The sequence below is a fragment of the Tympanuchus pallidicinctus genome, unplaced genomic scaffold (assembly GCF_026119805.1).
Source record: "Tympanuchus pallidicinctus isolate F22 unplaced genomic scaffold, pur_lepc_1.0 scaffold25, whole genome shotgun sequence".
Lineage (NCBI taxonomy): Eukaryota > Metazoa > Chordata > Aves > Galliformes > Phasianidae > Tympanuchus > Tympanuchus pallidicinctus.
Window position 1 is genome coordinate 145,674 of NW_026294742.1, and position 16,322 is coordinate 161,995.

Sequence of the window (16,322 nt, forward strand, 5' to 3'; positions counted from 1 at the left end):
CAGGCTGATGGTTCCTGGGCCATCTGAACTAGTGGATGGCAACCTCCTTCCCACAGCATGGGGTTTGGAACTTGATGGTCTTTAAGTTTGCTCCTAACCCAAGCCATTCTATGATATTCTGTGCTCCATGATGCAGGAGAATGGCTTTCTGGTCCTTGGTGTGATTTTGGTCTTTGTGAGCAGAGATACCTTGCTTTCACTTGAAACTAAACAGACTCCATTTTCTTCTCTCTCTTCTTCTCTCTTCTGTTTCTGTAGGTTTTTACTTGTTTTCTCCAAATCACTCGGATCCCGTGAGTGCCTCTGAGTCTTTGAATGGGAGCTGAAGTGCTATCTTGTCTAGTTCAAGAATCAAGTATTACCGTATAGATGTGGCTTATTTCTAAATGGTGAACGGGGAGGCCAGACGTTAGCTGGTGCTAGCAATAAAAAGGAGTGCAGAGGCTATGTGTGACAAGGCAGCTGGCAGTTTTACCCAGGGTTGACACCTGCTGGGAAGGAAGACAGTACTCTGAGGAAGCTTCCTCAGAGCCCCAAGGGAGCTTTCATGTAATTGTTCCTTGTATCTTAATTCAGTCAAACAAGCCACTTGCTCCTGTCCCCAGGGAAGGGAGGGATCTGGGTGAAAGATTGACTTTTCTGGACAGTGGTTGTCGAAGTTCACCAGTCCACTTGTTGCTGCTGTGCTATAAGTCTGTAACTTACTGGGTGTAAAATGTGTAGATTAGCTTTTAATTGTTTTAAGCCTTCGTATGGCACCTTTCAGGGACCTTTAAAAAGGACCAGTGCTAAAGTACCCTCCTACTGGGAGTATGAGGGAACTGTAGAAGTGACTGTATTGAAGTGTTGGTTTTATAGTTTGTTTTTGAATGAAATGTCACTGTGAAAGTCTGCTTGCATTTTATCACGAGTGTTTTTTCTTTCAGTACTTCAATACCTTGGAGAACAGCCTCGTGAATCTCTTTGTACTTTTGACCACTTCAAAGTAAGTTTGGAGCTAGAAAAGCATCTTTCCTTTTATCCCAAAAGAAATCCTAGCTGAGTTGAGCCTTTATTTGCAGAAATGCTGTCTGCAAATGTAACCACTTCCCTCTGCATGAGAGAGATTTTCCTGGGTTAGCCTGCATGGGAAGGACTGGTATTTTGTTTAAGGATGCTGTGACTCCAAATGCAGAGTTATCTCTAGGCCACTCAGGCCTGTTCATCATTGTGAGGGCAACAAGGGCAAGATTGGGCCCTGGTCCAAGGAGAGAAAGTTTCTGTTTTGTACTCCTTTGTTAGATAGCAGTTTATTGTTGTGAAGTAACTTCTTATTCCTCTGCTTCACTTCCCCTATCTAGTAAAAAGGGGATAACAACAGTGAGCAAATACTGACCTGCTGTTAGGGAGAGCTCTGAGGATTACAAAATTAGCAAAAGACAGTAAATCTTAGGTTGTCACTCTGTAGTTCTCCTTATAGCAGGGCTATATTGCTGTCACTGCTACGTGTTACAACCCTTAGCCATGCCACAAATCTTTCTTTGTTTTTTCAGGATTTACAGGAAATTTGCTTTTTCCTTTTCTTTGTACTGTGCCTCCATGTTCTTGCTGCTTATTGCCAGTGCCGTAAGCAGCTGTGATTTGCAAAAAAGTGCAAGTCCATGAATGTGGGTGCACACACAGCCTGTTAACTATGTAGTGGAAGCGTAGCATTCCAGTGCTTCAACTTGTCTTTTGGATACAGCTTCCCTGATGTGATGATGCCATCTTATTCTCGGAACCCTTGGTCGTGTGTCTTCTTCATAGTGTATCTCTCCATTGAGTTGTACTTCATTATGAACTTGGTGAGTACCAACTTATAGCCTTTGACTTCTCTGCCCAAATTTGGAGTTCACTGCCCAACAGAGTCTTTCCTGTTCCCAAAAGCGCTGTATAATAATCTGAGACCCTTTGGCAGAATAATTCCAAAAATGGCAATTTATCTACAGATAGAAGCCTTCTGATATTTGACCATAAGGAAATGAACTAAATCACAGAAAGCAGAATGATATTGAGTATCTTTCAGCTTTCTTCACATTAATATTGTGTTAGGAGTGACATACTCAGTTGTACAAAATGTATTGTCCTTTCCTGTCTTAATTATTCATTGTAAAATGGCTTTTTAATATTTGGACTTTGCTGAAATCCCTTTTAAATCAGTTTGAAAGTGGTGAAATTGCTAAGGATGGCAGGATTTGAAGAGTGCTGACATATGCAGTGTGAGAGTGGCTTCTTGAACCATTCAAAGCAGGGCTGAAACCAGCTCAGGTGATAATGCGGGAAGTGAAAAAGGGCTTTTCAAAGTTGTTGAGGAATTCTGCAACCCAAGGGAGATGATTTTGATGTCTGGAAGAGGCTTGGATTTCACCATTGCCGTACTAGATGGATTTGACATGTATGCCAGAACTTCTGTGTCAGGGATGAGTCGTGACAGCAGCCCTCAAAACCCACTTTCCAGGAAGCACATGGGCATTTTAGCAAACCTTTTCATATTGCTTTCTGTTAGAATACATGAGGTTTAGCCTTAGCTATGGAAAACAAGTGTGAGTAGTAAGAGACCAGGCCTTCCCTGAAAAATAAGAAAAGACAAAAAAAAGAAGAATTATCACATATGTGATGTGCTCTTTGCCCTTACGATCAGTGACACCTCACTATCTCCGTTCTGCTTCAGCCAACGCAGCACTCTGTAAGATTCCTCTTGCAGGCAATGCCACTCTAGACTGAACGCTCCTGCCTGTTTGAGAAGCACTGACTCAAATTGCTGCAAGAGTAATGAACAAACCGCTCTTGTCTTCTCTCTGCAGCTTCTTGCTGTTGTGTTTGACACTTTCAATGACATTGAGAAGAGGAAGTTTAAGTCCTTGCTGCTGCACAAGCGCACAGCCATCCAGCATGCCTACCGCTTGCTCATCACCAAACAGGTACAGCGTGCTGCAGGGAGGCTGAGAGCAGCCTATGCTGTGGCAGGTGGGGAGGTCAGCCTCTGGAGAAAAGGAATTTGAATGCCAGCCCCCACACGGGGCCATGGAGGTACCTCAGTAAAATGAGAGAACTTTGTCCTGGAGCGCATGTGGTCATTGAGTTCTTCCTGTGGGTGACCTGGGGACTTGTCTGCTGAGCACCAGAGCTTAGAGGAGGGGATGTAATACATGTGAAGGCACAGCCCAGCTGCTAGCTGCTGCATGAATAAATGGAGTGCAGACAGAACTAATTCATCTACTAACAATTCTTTAGGGGGGCAGAGTGCATTGGGAGGGAGTTGGTTTCTTGTTTAACTTACAGAGTGGGAAAAGAAGTCAGGCTCAAGAATAACTCTCTTTTCTCCAGTAAATTGATTCACATTTAGGGCATATTGGTTGTATTGAGGATTTCTGAGGAAGAGCTTGTATAATCAATGAATGTACAGATGTTATAATTATGAAATAACCAAGAGAGTTTGACTAAGCAGGTTATTATACTAGAAAGAGGATAGAGGGCTTACCCTTGTCCTGGGTTCACTGTAGGTCTCCAAAGGACAGATCTGCAGCAGAAACCCTTCCCCACTGGCAGCCAGCTCTTCAATGGTCTGGGAGAGGTGCAGCCAGTCTCCACCCCTTCAGGCAGCACAGCTGAATCGCCATCACTGTGCTCCCAGGGCTGACTCAGTGCTCGCCTCAGGTGGTCAGTCAGAGGTTCAGGCCATGATTCAGCAGTTCCCATACAGGCTTGTAATCTGAAAAAGGTATCAGTAATAGGGACCTGTTAGGACATCTGATTTCCCAAGAAGAGTGGTTGAACTTTGCTTGGCATGTCTGGTTGAACAGCTCCTAAGGATGGGGGCAACAGAGAACAGCTCTGCATGAACTGGAAGAACCGACTGCTAGGAGAGCTTTCTGTGTTCTGGGATTGTCAGCAGGTTAAAATAAATAGCTTCTGGTGCTTTAGGGGTCAGTTATCATAGCATCCTGCAGTAATACAGAAACCCTGCTTAAAACAAATCCAGAGCAGTAATTGAATATGCTAGTGTGTTTCTGTCTGATGTCCCTACCACAGCATTCCTTTTTGTTTTCCTAGGGGCCACCTGGAATTTCCTTCAGGCATTTTGAAGGGCTATTGCGGTTTTACAAGCCTCGGATGTGCAGCCGGGAGCGATATCTCACTTTTAAAGCACTGAATCAAGGCAATACTCCTTTACTCAGGTAGGGTTTTTGTTTTTGTGTCCCTTTTCACTTTTTCTTACATTGAAAGGAACATTTTGAAATGTGCTAGAAAAGGGTTATACAGGTAGTTAAGGCAGTCCAAGACTTCTTCATGGAGAATAGTGCAATCTCTGTCCCTTGGAGCTTGCAGTCTAAGCCTGAGGTCTTTCCTCAGTGGTAGAGTTCCAGAGTTAGCTGTCAGTTTCCTCTGCGGGCTTTAGGTCTTAAAGAAGAAGGTAGCATTGCAAGCCATTCTGAGTATTGTCAGCCAGTAACCTCTGGCCAGACCAGGGAGAGGTCATTGTTGGGTTATCAGCTGTGGCTGCAGTTCTAATAAGGAGTTTGCAGTTTCCAGAGACTCTCTACTGACAATGCCTGACAAGGATGATTAAGGATTTAATCAACTCCAAGGCTCTGATCAGATGTTTCTTTCTATTTTGCAGTCTGAAAGATTTTTACAATTTCTATGAAGTTGTTAGCTTGAAATGGAAGGTAAGTATGTATTGGGTGGAGGATAGGGGAATTGCATGGGGAAAGGAGAGCAAAGGAGGTCAGTGATTTAAGAGAAGGTGGGTAAGAAGGAAAGACAATTGAAAAGCAGATGGTAGGGATAAAGTGGGTCTCCATCACTGCGTGTTTTCTGGGTGGAGGTAGCATTGGTTTATTTTGGTTGTGGCTCTTGTGCTTCCAGGCAAAACGAAATCGTGAGCACTGGTTTGACGACCTTCCACGGACAGCATTCCTTATTTTTAAAGGTAACAAGCTGTGTTTAAATGACAGCATGTGTTGAAATAATAAGAAAAGTATTTCTATACCAAGAAAAGATGCTCTGAAAGAGCTTCCTTGCTTTATGTAGAATAAGGTAGTTGGCAGTAGTGAACTAAACCCTGTGTGAAGTCATGGAGGGCTGTTTTCTTTTATCAGCATAGAGGTTTTTCAGAGCAGGGGATTTATGGTTGCTGAGTCTAGCAGAATTTACAGTTTGTTTCTTCATATCCCATGTAGCAACTCAGAGCAGAGACTGTGGAGTGGGACTTCTGTTTTCACAGAAGCTGCTAGGCTTCCTAGTCCCGCAGTGTGAATGCAGTGCTCAGTGCTCATACAGATCAAGTGCAGCTGCTCAGGATGAGGAAGATCTAAAACACGTGGCCGTGTAATCTGCATTGCAAGCGTCGTTCATCTTCCGTGCCCCAAGTTTCCTGATTGCATGTAGCCATTCAGAAATAAGTCCTTATTTGTAATTTTGTTTTCGTGTTGTATGCTGGAGGGAAACAGACAACAGCATCTGGATTCAAATGTACAGCTGCCATAAACGTCCTACCTATCTTGGCATTTACTCTTTCTTGACAGCATGTGTTGTTGTAAAGGTGGGCTGTTCTTCATCAGTTGTTTTTAACTCTGTCCACATCACAGAACTAGTGTATAGGGGTGGGGAGAAGGCGTCTGCTGGGTTAAGGATACTGAGTTAATTGCCACTAAAATTCCTAACGAAATTTCAGATTGGTCCCAAAAAGTTTCTAATCTACTAGTTCTCTTAAATTTTATGCTGTGGGTTGGTATGAGAAACGTTTCAAAGAAGACAGAGGAAGCTGTGTGTAAGATCTAAAAGACTGCCTAAACATTTATTTTGTCATACTTTCCTTCCTGCAGGCATCAACATCCTTGTGAATTCCCGTCTATTCCAATACACCATGTGTGAGTAGCAGCAGCAAGCGATGCCCCCTTGATTGCATGGCTCAGGGGTGCTGTCTGTGCTAGGCTCTCCAAGGATGTGGCATGTGGGGCCTGGCTGTGGGCTGAGCTGCCATTCCTGTATGAATTCCGGAGTTTGGATGAAGAGGGATGGAATGTGTGCTTGTACCGACCATACTGCAGCTTGAATTTGCAGCTCTCATGGTGTTGAGTCTTCTGGAGAGGATCAGGTTTCACCGTTTCAAGATACACTCGTGATCTCACTGCGTAGGAGTTGGCTTGTTGCATTTAGATACGTTGGTGGTTAGCTTTCATAAGCCTTGAGGTTTTTATCTTACAACTGAAGTGTGCTGGATGAGGAACTGCCTTGCCAGTTGGCCTGTTTGCTTTTCAGAAGGTTCATGCACCATTGCCGCTGAAGAGATTGCTTGGGAACTGAACTGCCAGGGAGAATGATTCTCTGCTCCTCTTGAGGAGGAGTGCTTAATCATGGTGCTGCTTCTAGTGGCCTAAACAGTCTCTTCCTGCTCAGTAATTTGTTGGCTGTTTTTGAGCATCAAAGGGGAGAGATTTTTGTAAATTGAGATGCTAAACAAAAGGTAGGAGTAGGGGTGTGTGGAGATCTGAGTGAAAAGGTAAAATCCTGCACCTTCAGAGCCTAGGTTTGAATGGTGTGAAGCAGTGATAGAGCCAAGATGACTGGGGCCTAGCACTGCTTGGAGCACTTCCTCTGTCCTGTGCTGCTGAGGACACGGTGGTTCTCAAGATCTGGATGCAGAACTAAGATGAAGCTGAAACGTTCTGCCACGCCTGCTATACGTTCTGCTATACCTGTGTATAAAATAATCTTGGGAAAAAAATGACTGAGCGTGATTCAGATCGCTGGTTTGGTTTGGTTTCTTTCTTTCTGGAGACAACAGTCTGAGTTTTGTGACTCTTCCAAGCTACAAAGTCAGTTAGTTGAATTGGAAATACTGTCCCTCCCACATGGCCTATATTGTAATCTTTTTGTTAGCCTAGGAAGTAGTTATCCTGTGATCCAGGAGTGTTTTTGTAGTGGATTTTTACTTTGTTTTTCAGATACTGTGGTGGCTGTGAATGGAATTTGGATTCTTGTTGAAACCTTCATGCTGCAAGGTAGGAAACCTTGCAGCTCATTTCTTGGCTATGATGCTGGGTGATTGAATAAAGGGAGAGCTAGAAAAAGTTTTTCTTGTGTCTTGCAGGAGGGAATTTCTTCTCCAGAAATGTCCCATGGAGCTACATCGTCTTCCTCACAAGTAAGCTGATGCCTCCCAATGTGACTGTGTCATTAAATAATGAGTTGAGAATGGAGTGAGGGAATAGACAGAGATTCCCGGAGAACACACTCACAGGATGCTGCAGAACAGAGGGGAAAGTAGATGATTCCTCTCTGAGATCTCTTTATGCAGGCCAAGCCTAGGCTACCCGTAGCATCCACGTGCTGGGTGTTTTATCATGGGATAAAAGGAAGTGCACAAGCAAAACTGAATTCTGGCACAACATTCTGGCCTTATGTATGGGAGCCTCAGCATTTATAGTGTGTTACCCAAGCTAACTGTTTTGTAGGCCACTCGTGTTGTTTTGGAGGGAAACTGTTGTCCTTTTCATCTCACCAAGAGTAAGGATGGCCGTTGGGTGGCTGTGAAACCAGTGTTCAGCATTCCTCTGCTCAAAAGACTGCTCACCTGTGCAAAGTGCAAGCTTTTGTATAAGCCCTCCATATAATGCTGCTTATTTCTGTGCATGGCTCTCAAATTGTTTTACAGTCTATGGTGTGGAGCTGCTCCTGAAAACCACTGGACTGGGGCCCGTCGAGTACCTGTCCTCAGGCTGGAATCTGTGAGTGCACAGTAATGTTTTGAGAGGCAATAAAAACTGCTGCATTAAAAAGACTGACTTCTAACAGGAAGCAAGTGCAGGCTTCTGCTTGTAGCCTTGTGCATCCTGCTGGGGTGAAGCAGCACCAAGAGCCTCCTTTCTGCTGAAATACTAGGAACCTATCATTGCTCTTACTTTTGTTCTTTTTTTTCATTTCCAGCTTTGACTTCTCGGTCACCCTCTTTGCATTCCTGGGGCTCATGGCACTGGCATTCAACATGGAGCCGTTCTACTTCATTGTTGTCTTGCGACCTCTTCAGCTGCTGAGGTGAGACAGGGAGCACAAAGAACAGGTGGGGAGGAAAACGGCATGTTTTCCATCATTTCAGCTGGGGACTGAGCTCCTACCCAGGAGAGGGCAAGGATTGCTCTGTGGGTACGTGACCATGGCAAACGCAAATCATGTAGAGTAATGAGATTAGCCAGCGTTATCAAAATGAATGATAACAAAAACTTGGGATGGGATATGAAATCCCGTGCTTTGGAGCTTAAGCTGATCTCTAATAGAGATCAAGGGATTTACCGGGGGCAGATTATCCTATGTCTGCCTTCGTGGGGTTCTTACACCTCCTCTGAATCGTCTGATGCTGTTCAGAGAAAAGCTCCTCTGCCATGGTGAGACAGTCTGAGCCAATTTAATAATTTCCATTGAATTACCTGAAATTACAGTTTTCAAAGGATACTGCTTTCTGGGGTGAAGTACAACCCTGCTCTGGCTGCATTTCACCATAAGCGAGGCTGAGGCTTGTAACCTCTGCTGCTCACTAAAGTGGGTCTGATTAACCCTCTTGTTTTAAGGTCTGTTCAACATTGCAGGCCACTCAGAGAGTCGCAAAGTCATAGGTGGAAGGCATTTGAGAAGCAAAGTATTGCTTTGTTAAAGGCAAGTTAATGCAGTTTAGCCCTTCAGTGAGGATTTAAAGAACACTTTGATGCTCAAGTAGAAGGATGAAATGCTGTCCCTTGCCAAAGCCCATGTTTGGCAGCTTAACTTCTCCATAAAGGCTGATGGCACTGCCAAATTTGAAATTAGCAGGCATACTGTGGCTTCATCAGTTTTTTCTCAGTCACAGAGTAAACTCAGGAAAGTTTGCGTCTGGGAAAAGGAATATTGAGTCCTGATTCTGTACACAGGATTAGTTGAGACCTTTTTTTCCAAAATAATAACAATAATTTAAAAATCTTTGGATCGTGCTGCATAAGAAGATGTGGGCCTTTCCTTGAAAGTTGCTAATCCTGTAGGCACCTACCTGGATTTGTTGCAGACATTCAGGTGAAACAGCAGAATGTTATTCAGTAAGTAGATCACTAGAGATCACTAGAACAAGTAGAGATCCTGTGGATTTGGTGTCAGAAAACCTTCCCTGTTTGTTAACCTGGGAGGTTCAGAGAGCTGTGATATTCTTTTTAATATTCCCGACAGCTCTGGAGAAGTTGCAGTGCATAGGTAACTTCTGACATCTCCTTTCAGACTCTTTAAATTGAAGAAACGCTACAGGAATGTCCTGGACACGATGTTTGAGCTGTTCCCTAGGATGGCCAGGTACTGATTGACACTCTTAAGCTGGAAAAAGGAAGGGTGAAGTTTAGTGTCTAGGGCTGTTGCTCTTTTTTTTTTTTTTTTTTTTTGGAGCAATTTGTGATGGGAAGCTATTCTGGGACACCCCTGCTTCTATAAAGATAAGTAAGAGTTGGTGTTTTACTTTTCTGCCCCCTGACTCTGGTGAAAGGAGGCCCATTTGTGAGGAATATCGGCAGGAATGCGCTCAATCCCAGGTGTTTCCTTGTCCTTCACACAGACACTTCAGAGCATTACTGTGAAATGGGGGGGGCAGAAGGAGCTTGGTGTTTGAGTGGGGCATCTTTGGATGTTATTTTCTTGGAGCAGATCTGGGCAGAGCATTTTAGGAAGAGAGCATTGTTCTTGGCACTATCCCAGAATCGAGGATGTGGAGAGGGCAGAACCAGTGTGTTGGTTTTCTAATTAAGCAAACTTCTCTCCACAGTTTTTCTAGCAGAAAAAATACAGACTGGGAGGAAATCCAGGCTGTTCTATAATTTCTTAGAACGCTTCTGCCTTGAGTGAGTGGAAAGTTCCTTGTCCAAAGACCTTCTGAATGAACGCACAAAGAACAGCAGGGCGATGCTGGCAAAGAGGGTGGTGTGTGGTTTTTCAGTTCCGCTTGCTATCCCTTGGAAATTCCTTCCACAGCAACCAGACTGTGACTTTGTATTTTCCCTGCCTTAATAACTTTTCAGTATTATGGTATTTGTGGTTTTTGCCTCCAGCCTAGGTTTAACCCTGCTGATCTTCTACTATTGCTTTGCCATCGTTGGCATGGAATTCTTTGCTGGTGTGGTCTACCCGAACTGCTGCAAGTGAGTGCTGCAAATCCATCCCTGTCTGCAATGGGTTTGGTGCTAAGCTAGTAGTAATGCTTCTGGCAGCCCTGTCTTCCTAGGGGGAAGGGGCCCGAAAATGTGTCTGAGTGAGGCTTTGTAGCTAAGGCAATGTGCTGGGAAAATCTATGTGACATGCTTCGCTTCTTGTGGTAAGATTGGATGAAATGGCTTTTACATTGCATTACATTTACATTGCATTTACATTGGAAAGGAAAGATCTGACTAGTTTTAATGAGATCTGTATTGCTCCTCATCTAGATGTACTGGGAGAACTTCTTTCTGCTATTGTAGTTTTGTAGGAATGCTTTTAATTTCTGCTGTAGAGCAAAGTTGAGATTTTCATTTCTGTTGCACTGGAGCTGCTCTGCCATATATTACATATTAGACCCAACTTTCTACATGATAAATTCACCTTGAATTCGCCTCATCTTAGAAGCCAAGCTGTCCTGTGCCCTTTGTATCGTAAATGATGGCAGACCGTGCAGAAATGCTAATCTTTGAAGATGTGAGCCAAGGAGACAAAAACATTCGGGTTCTCTGGTCTAGTGTTTGCTGAATGATTATTCAGACTCTCTGTGGTTTGTGCTAAGCTCTGAGGGCTTAGCTAACAAGTGTTAGCCAAGAGATAGAAACTGCCACCCAGCTCACCACCTTCTAAGCTTCTGTGTTTGTAACCCTGAGATGTTGCTGCTGTCTTCTCATTCTTTTTCTTCTTCAACCAGCACAAGCACCGTGGCGGATTCGTACCGCTGGGTGAACCACACAGTTGGTAACAAGACAGTTGTGGAAGAAGGCTATTACTATCTCAACAACTTTGACAACATTTTGAACAGCTTTGGTAAGGACAGTTTATTCTAGCAAAGATTGTTCCCTGGTGCTTCTGCGATCCTGCAGAGCTGGATAGCAGCACTGCAATGCTCGTGTAGACCTGGTACTCTCTAAGAGTTGTCCTAGCACACCTCCAACAGCATCCTTCTCTTCTGGACAATGTCAGCTGAGTAATAGCCTGCTTGCTTTGCAACAAAGTCAAGACACATCTCTTAAAAGCCAATGTGAAGCAAGCACATCTATTCTGACTGGTAAGCAGACCAGATTTCCAGAAATGTTTAAGGAGGGCTTCAGCTTACTGTCCTTCTGTAGAGCTAGCAGTAATGCTAATATATTTATTTAAACTGACTGATAAAGAATAATTTGAATATGGTGATTATTTTTAACAATTTTTCTTAATGCGTGAGCAGAGATATTTATCTCCTGGGAATTTCAGAGCTCTCCATACTCTGTTGGGAGAGGGTCAGGTCTGTTTCTGACTCTGAAGAAATACAGATTAAGCCATGTTCCTGTTTCTATGTGTTTACTCCCTTTTGTCATCACTGGGAGGATGACAAATTGCAGTGATGAGGGCCTGCATTCTGTATCTGGAATTGCTGGCTGTGTTGAAGCTTGGTATCTTGCTTCAGTCTTCCCTGTCAAGTCCCTTATTTAGAAATCCTAGAGCAGGTCAGGTTGGATAAAGCAACTGTCTTTATTTTTTTCTTACTTGTATGCAGTTACACTGTTTGAGTTGACAGTCGTCAATGATTGGTACATAATCATGGTAAGTAAACCTCAGCTACAAACAGCACAGTCTCTTGCCAGTTGAGCTTGATCTTTCATGCCACCACTGCTTTCTTCCCCTTGCACTTGGAGATGGCAGGATTAGTCCCAACACTGTCATTTGCTGTGGTCATGCGATCGTTCCTTTTAATCCCCGGGTGATATTTGAGCTCTGTGACATGCCACCTGACATGATTTCTTCTTGAACTTGACCAGTCCTCAGGCTGAATTTTGCAATCTGGACAAGCGAAGTCACACTATATTCCAATTTATCACCCTGCTGTCCAGGCTGTATTCTTATAGTAGCAATGGTTCATACAGTCACAGGCCTTCAGTGTTCAGTGGTTTTGCATATAGGATAATCTCATTTTGCCTTTAGAGATGGATTACCTGCAAGACCCAGTTGGGGCACTGAGCATTGTGCAGGCAGCCTCTGATGTTAGCTATGGAGCCACAAGTATGAGATAAATGGACGGAATTCATGCTGCCTTACTTCTGTTAGCAAGCAGTTATCAACAAGCTCTCCCTTCTTATGCATACTGGTGACTTTTTTCCTGTCTTCTCTAGGAAGGGGTGACATCTGAAACCACTCACTGGAGCCGCCTGTATTTCATGATCTTCTATATTGTGACCATGGTAAGTTTCTGAAGATGCTTCCTGTATCAAATTGGGGCTGAGGGGAAGCAGCTTTTACCATATTACAGAGGGAGCTTCCATCCCTAAGTGAGCACAGCTTTGTTTCTCTGTGCAATGTCTTCCAGAAAAAGGTGTGAGCCCACATCACTTGCAGGAAGTTACATTTATAAACATTGACAAAGTTGATACTGCACAACCTGGGCCTGGGGTAAAGCTGAGAGCAGCACAGCCTTTTTCTGGCCCGTCTGTGGTTTACCGTCATCAACTGACTTTCAGGCAGACGTGTGAATTGGGATGTGTCCATCTTGGAGCACCAGGAGCTGAAGCACAGACCAAAAAGCTCAGCTTTCTGTTGTTGAATTGGACTGCAAGAATCCCCCAGCAGCAGCCTCCTGATCTCTTGTGTTCATGTCCTCTCCCAGGTGGTGATGACAATCATTGTGGCATTTATTCTGGAGGCTTTTGTCTTCCGCATGAACTACACTCGGAAGAACCAAGATTCAGAAGGTTAGAACTGAGGACTGGCTGACCCAAACATTGCATCTTCTCTCTGGTGTCTTATGTCTTAAGTTCTTTACCAAGAGAGTGGTGAGGTACTGGAACAGCGGCCCAGAGAGGCTGTGGATGCCCTGTCCCAGGAAATGTTCAAGGCCAGGTTGGATGGGGCCCTGGGCAGCCTGGTCTGGTATGAAATGTGGAGGTTGGTGGCCCTGCATGTGGCAGGGAGTTTGCAGATTCATGATGCTTGAGGTCCCTTCCAACCCAAACCATTCTATGATTCTATATTTATGTCTGGAGGAAAGAATCAATTGACCAGCAAAGACCAGATTTTTTTTATTTTTATTTTTTTTTAAAGCCTGAGTTCCTAAGCTCATTCTTATCTTTTTGTACATTTCTATCTGAGCTTTCTGTTCTGGCCATCACTTCCCCCTGCCCTGCATGCAGAACAAGGAACACTGCCTATCTAGTCCTCTCTGTCTCCCAGTTGTACTTTAGACTGGTGACCATATGCTGGGTTTGGATGCACCTTTTTGTACCTTTCAAGAACAGGCTGTGACTGGTCTCTCCATCCTGTCGCACCTCTGTGAGTCATCGCTGTCCTTTGTCCCCTGAGCTGTGCATCTGTAGCTTCAAGGCCTGCTAATTTAGGTACCATCAACGTATTAATTTCTTGAAGGCCTTCCCTGCTATTCTCAAGTGATTTACACCCAGACTTTTCAAACTTTGTGTAAACTAATCTTGATTCTTTACAATTTTCTGCAGAGAAGGTATAGTTACTGCACTTTGATATGCCAGAGGATCTTCCTTGCAGAAAGATGCAGTGAAGGCCCTGTCACAGGAATGGCTGTGATTAGCTCATCTGATCTTTCTTAGGTGCCAGAAGATCCAAATGTGTGGTGTCATGTCAGTAGGAGCCAGGCATTATTAGTTACAGAACCATTCCTCATCCTGATCCTTCAGGTACCCACTTTGAAGGGTGCAGTGAAAGGCATTAGTTAACATTTACTTCTCCAGCTGTGTTGGGCAGCTGAAGGCCAAGAGGCAGCAACCAGTGTTTGATTGTTTGTTTTGCTAGTTAGCTTGCAGGTGGCAGAAAAGCTACAAGGCTTTAACACATCAGGCTCCTTGGTATCTTAAAAGCTGAGACATGCTTGCTGACCCTACACACTAATTTTCTTTATCCCTCTTTTGTTGGAGAACAAGGACATATGTGTTCCAGTCAAAAAAGTAGATGTAGGCTGTTCCTGAATCCCACGTGGGCCTGTTTGCTTTGCCTTCCAGGGTCATGGAAGCAACATTCATCTTGCTGACTTCTCTTCCTCTTTTTCTTGCCTTTCCAGAAGACAATGGCATTGTGCTGGAGAAGGAGATCTCCAAGGAGGAAGTGATTGGGATAATTGAGCTGTACAAGTGGAGTTCAGCTGCCACTGAAATTTCTCAGCTGCAGAAGATTGTTTTGCAGATGGACAAACACGGGGTAAGAGGAAACCCATAATGTAGGTTCTTGGCTTGAAGGGAGGAAGGCACACCAGGCCTGCAGGTACCTTTTTGCTGCCTTCCAAAGGAAATCCGTATGCATCTTTGTCATGTTTAGAGCTGAGCCACAAAGAGGAACTGTGTGGAAATAGCACAAAGTTGTTCTGCCCTGGAAAAGTAGCAGCTGAATGTCCTCTGTCCTCTATAGCCCTGACAAGGACTCGTTACAGCCTGCAGACTTCACATAGAGCTGTCCTGGCCCAGTACTAGCTGGAAAGAGGATATTTATCTTTCTGCAGAAAAACCAATCTTATTCTCCTGCCTCTCTTTCTGTGCCATCATACACTTAGGCTCAGACAGTCCTGAAGCATAATGCAACAATGTGTGCATATTGATCCAAACAGCAGCTTTCTGTTCTCTGCATCATTGCTTACCTTTTCACTCCAGGGCAGGATGGACAATTGGAAAGATGAGCTGACCTGGCTAACTGTTCTTGTGTCTGAGAACTGCTGGCTTTTGCATCTGAGAGGAGTTTAAATGTTTGTTTTAATAACAGCTATCGTGTCTGTGTATCCTGTATGCAGAATGCCAGTGCTGCAGTCCCTTAGTGGATCTTTATTTACTTTGGTTGGCTTGGTAGTTAAATGTTGAGTTCTTGTTCACATAGAATAGATGATGCTACTTAGAAACAGATTTCAAGTCAGTTAACCAAAGGATGATGTCTTCAGCCTTGCAGTGGAGCACAGAGTGATGGTCTGGAGTTTCTTTGGTTCTCAGTGCTTCAGATGACTCATAGGCAGAGAGTAATTCATAACTCAGCCCTCTGCTTATGTGATCTAAAAAGTCTAGGCTGGGGAGTAAGTGGTATGTGCTAAGCAAATGAGACCTGAAATTGTTCTAAACTGAGATCTTCCTTTGGAAGGCTGGGTTTGAGCCTTGTTCCAGATGGTATGTTCTTCTGACAAAATTGAGTGCCCTTGACACAGCTGTGTCCATTTGAGCTGGTCTCCTGCAGCTCTTTGTAGCCTTCAGGGATCCCTCCAGCGAAATACATCTCAGCCTGGAGCAGATGCCTGCGTTTAGTCAGGTGATGTGTGCTCTAAAATACCACTGTCTCCTGGCAATGAGAACAGCCTAGGCTCTGCAGTGGGTGACACACCAAATTTCCAGCACAGCTCTTGTGAGCTGCTCAGGGACTGATGAATGCCATCTTTTCATCTTCTCCTTCCCCCCATCTCCTTAGCAAGCGTCAATGCTGTTTCTGGGACGCAGATCAAGGACCAAGAGTGACTTGAGTATGAAGATGTATGAGGAGGAGATTCAGGTATGTGGATCTACGTTGGAAATACCAGTAAGCCTCTGTCATTAACAGAACACTTCATGTTGCCTGACATTTCTAAACGCAGGAGGCGTTCTCCCTCTGAGACACAGGCAGCTTTATGAAAGGAGCAGGCAGTAGAGGAACTGTGCTTTAGATTCATTAGTGCTGGTGTTCAGGGGCTTTCTTGAACATGTCAGAGCCTCCTCCGTGGGTTCAGGAGCCCAGCTGTGTTGATGATATGCGTCAGCAGTGGCAGTAACAGTGCAGGCTGCATGTAGGTGCTCGGCTTGCCCAGCTTACCCATACTTGTGAGGGTGGGCATTGGTTGCTGGGCTAAGTGCCCAGAGTGTTCCTGGGACTTGGCTGCATGATGCTAATTTGTTAAGGCACTGGAATGTGATTGTTTGAGCTTGGGTGTGTCTGTGCAACAGAAGCCAAGTGCTCTGCAAGTGCCAGTTGTTCCTTCACAATAGCAGGCTAATGAAGATGGGAAATGTTTAAATAGCTGATTCTCTGGATTGTTTAAGGCACTGCTGTTAAGTGTTCTTTGAGGTTAGGAGCCTTATGCCATGAATTTGGCTACTGTTGAAAGGTCATGGACT

General features: G+C 44.3%; 1 protein-coding gene across 4 annotated transcripts in view; it reads left to right on the forward strand.

Moving 5' to 3' along the window:
- Positions 1-16,322, forward strand: part of TPCN1 (two pore segment channel 1) — a 48,356-nt gene that overhangs the window by 28,956 nt on the left and 3,078 nt on the right. For 3 of the 4 annotated variants that reach the window (XM_052689383.1, XM_052689385.1, XM_052689384.1), the window contains exons 7-26: positions 259-293; positions 927-985; positions 1,724-1,823; positions 2,823-2,939; positions 4,072-4,196; positions 4,640-4,688; positions 4,888-4,951; positions 5,847-5,891; positions 6,969-7,025; positions 7,115-7,168; positions 7,679-7,751; positions 7,951-8,058; positions 9,262-9,333; positions 10,080-10,169; positions 10,916-11,031; positions 11,741-11,787; positions 12,354-12,422; positions 12,845-12,929; positions 14,264-14,400; positions 15,643-15,723. In XM_052689383.1, coding sequence (XP_052545343.1) covers positions 259-293; positions 927-985; positions 1,724-1,823; positions 2,823-2,939; positions 4,072-4,196; positions 4,640-4,688; positions 4,888-4,951; positions 5,847-5,891; positions 6,969-7,025; positions 7,115-7,168; positions 7,679-7,751; positions 7,951-8,058; positions 9,262-9,333; positions 10,080-10,169; positions 10,916-11,031; positions 11,741-11,787; positions 12,354-12,422; positions 12,845-12,929; positions 14,264-14,400; positions 15,643-15,723 — 1,583 coding nt within the window. Of the gene's footprint in view, positions 1-258; positions 294-926; positions 986-1,723; positions 1,824-2,822; positions 2,940-4,071; positions 4,197-4,639; positions 4,689-4,887; positions 4,952-5,846; positions 5,892-6,968; positions 7,026-7,114; positions 7,169-7,678; positions 7,752-7,950; positions 8,059-9,261; positions 9,334-10,079; positions 10,170-10,915; positions 11,032-11,740; positions 11,788-12,353; positions 12,423-12,844; positions 12,930-13,796; positions 14,240-14,263; positions 14,401-15,642; positions 15,724-16,322 lie in introns of those variants that run through there. The other variant, XM_052689386.1, reaches the window with a different exon arrangement.